Source organism: Schistocerca americana, chromosome 4 (genome assembly GCF_021461395.2).
Source record: "Schistocerca americana isolate TAMUIC-IGC-003095 chromosome 4, iqSchAmer2.1, whole genome shotgun sequence".
Taxonomy (NCBI): Eukaryota; Metazoa; Arthropoda; class Insecta; order Orthoptera; family Acrididae; genus Schistocerca; species Schistocerca americana.
In genome coordinates this window covers 368,575,791-368,579,347 of record NC_060122.1, presented here as the reverse complement: position 1 = coordinate 368,579,347, position 3,557 = coordinate 368,575,791, and the positions used below count along the sequence as shown (strand labels likewise).

At 41.7% G+C, this 3,557-nt stretch overlaps 1 protein-coding gene across 1 annotated transcript; it reads right to left on the bottom strand.

Annotated features, from left to right (window-relative positions):
* Nucleotides 1-374: 374 nt before the first annotated feature.
* On the bottom strand, nt 375-1,175 carry LOC124613485 (putative gustatory receptor 28b). The gene has a single exon (XM_047142194.1). The coding sequence runs from the start codon at nt 1,173-1,175 to the stop codon at nt 375-377; it is 801 nt and encodes a 266-aa protein (XP_046998150.1).
* Between the last annotated feature and the right edge of the window lie 2,382 nt (nt 1,176-3,557).

The following is a 3,557-nucleotide window of genomic DNA, read 5'->3' as shown; positions in this document are numbered from 1 at the left end:
CCTCAAATAAGTATTTACTAAATATGCATGACACTTGACATCCAGAAAAACATAAAATCTTTCCCCACAGTCATTCACAAACCAATAATTAATCCCAGTGACAGCTATGAACAGGTGAAGTACTGTGAAATTTTATAAAACAAAAAATAAATATATCTTCTTTGATTGATATCAGTGCCATGTACATATTAAGACTAAATTACAACTGTCAACATAATTGCGATTATTATACAGAGTAGGTTTTCTAGGTGAAAATCAAGGAATCCAAATTTCATTGAATGAAAGAGGTTTGGTATGTAAATATAAACTGTCAGCCGTATAACAAACTGTGTGCGTAATAGTCCTCTCAGATACCTGTCACTTTGTCTGTCTGGTTAACATCTGCATTCAGCGGCGCTGCTGTTCTGCTGCTTGTTCGCGCCAGACAGTCCAAACTGGACGAGGATGACGACGTAGGTGGTGACGGTGGCTGTGAAGCTCCTCAGCAGAGACAGGTCGAGCGTGAAGAACCCCGCTGCACTGTAGCGCAGTCGACTGCGCGCCATCTGCTCTCCGAAGAGCTGAAGCTCGTCTGGACAGCCGCTTCTAGCAGGCAGCGGTAACAGCAGAAGTTTCTGGACCAGCCGCTGTGTGCGGGCGGTCTCTTGCACAACCATGTCGCTGCTGTACGCTGTGGTCAGTAGACGCCCCACCATGAGTCCAATCCACAGAGAGAACATGGTGATGACTTGACCCCTCGGTATTCCAGGCCAAACGGGCTTCAGATCTAAGAAGACAACAACATTGATATAAATGTACGTCACGATGCTCACGAAACAGCTGACCACTTCTACGAGATTCTGTACTCCATAAGCCGCATTGACAGCTTTACCCATCTCGATAAGGAGGCAATATATTTTGCGCAAATTTCGCAGCTGGCTCGCGTCTTCCTCCGTCACCAGTACCTGATTACAGCTGGGTACATCGTTTTTAGGTCCGTTGACAATTCTTTGAGCCTCAGAGTGGAGTGAGGCAAAAGACTTCTTGACAAAAAATTTATCGTCACGCTGTAGATCTTTCGTTTCTGGTGTATTACTTAACAGTTTCGAAATCTTAATGTCGAGATCTCCTTCTGCGTCCTTGGTAGTCAGGAAGAATAACTGCAGAACATACCTGTTCAGTCTTGAAAATCTCATTTTTAACGCCACATTGAGAATGAGATATTGTAGAATAGCGACGTTGCTCATGAAGTGCATGATAAAAATAGCAAACAGAAAAGAAATTTTCAAAATAGGTAACATGAGCCATGTAATGTCAGCATATAAAACCACTGAATAGAAGGTGACTGCTACTACACCCCACACCAAGCGAGTTGCGAGACGTAAATATTCTGTGTCCTCGTCTCCATACAGGAATTCATCAACTGAAATTAGTTTTGAGCAGAAATTTTCGACGTGTCTTTGTTTTAAAGTAGAGCTGCGAATAATACACGTTAAAGCTGCAGCCGTAGCGAAGAAAATATTGCAGGCGTCCGAGTACTTAGCAAGGCTCTCTACAGTTTTATAACTCTCTGGTAAGCGCACCAGAAGAGCATAAAGGGCACAGAAAAGGATCAGCAGAGCGAGCGATATACAGTACAGTCTCGCCTTGACTGTTACCGTTATTTTTACATGCTTCTTGTCAAATGAAACTGGACATGTACCGAACAATTTACACAGAACGAAGAAGTACCGGATCTCTGTGTAGCGCTTCCATAATCTGTCCATCATTACTTACAGACTTTACTCGAATTGATCAGCTCGCCGAGTGTGAGTTCCCAGTAGGGCGAGTAGAAGATGTTACAAATAGTAATATTCGTAATGGAATTTCATCGATCCGCTCCTAGCCCTTGTTAACCTCCCACGACAACATTACTTCCTTTGTTTATTTTTCGAAAAAAATTATCCAGGAACTCTTAAAGATAATTACTTTCCCTTACAATCGTTTTACTCAGTACAGTCACTCGCTTGTTAATATCCGGCTATTATGTTGTCTCTCATGTACTCTTAAATAATTTGGTAGAGGATGCTTTATCTTGAAAGGAACAGAAAAATCGATTTAGGAACTCAGTTAATTTGTAAACTAAATTTTTCGTAAAGTATGATTGTCACTCACACTTACATTCCTCGTCCTATTACGTGGTGAATTTTACCCCAGAACAGCACGCAATATACAGTCGTACAGCGTGGAACAAAACGAGGTTTATTTTCCAAAGTCAGAATGAGAGAAATTAACAGAATATTCTCTAACACGTAGGAGTGTTAACCTTTACAACAGCGAGGGACGAGTTGCTTCTTGATAACGTCATCCAGACAGGAAGACTTCTACAACACCTCTGTTGTCTTTTCGAAATGCCAGACCAGATCACGTATGACAATACTATGTCCTTTTCCTTCTCTGAAAACGGAAGCTATCATGGCATTATTTGACACAGTATATAACTGTAACGTCCATTTGGTACAGGCTTATTTGGTCCCTGTATCTCAATAAACAGGGTGTTTATAATTAAACTTTTCGCTATTTGAGCCAGTGTAGACCAATACCACTGCAGCTCTTCGCGACTATCGTCGCATTAAAGGAATACGAATGATTCCTCATTCCGCATCGGGGTTTAAGAACATGATTCGCAAGTTCGAAGTAACTGGCGGTTTTGGAATTGCTCCTGGAAGAGTCCGGCTCCCAAATGCGCCGCAAATTGCTGAAGAAGTTACCGTTGTCATGGCTGTGAATGCTGGACGCAACGTGCTATCTTTAAGAAGTGCACAAGCTATGTCACCACATTCCGTGAGCCATCGTTCGAAAAGTGCTGAGAACAGTTTTGAAATGGAATACACGCTGTAGTGCAAAGAGACGGTCGTCATAACGAGCAACGTTTATAACCCGGAATGTACGAGATTAACATATATTACCCTCCCAAGTAGAAACTAAAATATGTTTCTTTCTATGCTTCATTCGTTATTTGTCTTCCACTTGTCTTTACAAATGTTTCCACAAAGTTTCATTGTCCTACGGTCACTCGTACTTCATGAAGGTCCTCTCAAGTGGCGGAAGTTTAATTACAACCAACCTGTTCAAATGTTGAAATGTATGTGAAATCTTATGGGACTTAACTGCTAAGGTCATCAGTCCGTAAGCTTACACACTACTTAATCTAAATTATCCTAAGGACAAACACAAACACCCATGCCCGAGGGAGGACTCGAACCCCCGCCGGGACCAGCCGCACAGTCCATGACTGCAGCGTCCTAGACCGCTTGGCTAATCCCGCGCGGCAACCGGGCTGTATTCGTAATGGTAGACAAGCAATAAAACAATTAAATGGGGTTTTATAGCCTTTTATGGAGCATACCTGAAACGAATATTAGAAAGTACAAAATTATTGTAGAAATTATAGCAACATATAGAGCAGTAATATGTAAAATAACTGAAAAAAGTAATAGGAGCTTATTGTCAATGCACGTAGGATTTTGCAGGGGTGACTGTAGCTTGAAGCTAGAGGATACAATTAAAAATGAAGACACTGTAATGGATAAACGGAA

Excerpts from the sequence above, each read along its gene's own strand:
- LOC124613485 (XM_047142194.1), bottom strand. The coding sequence starts at position 1,175 with ATGAGATTTTCAAGACTGAACAGGTATGTTCTGCAGTTATTCTTCCTG.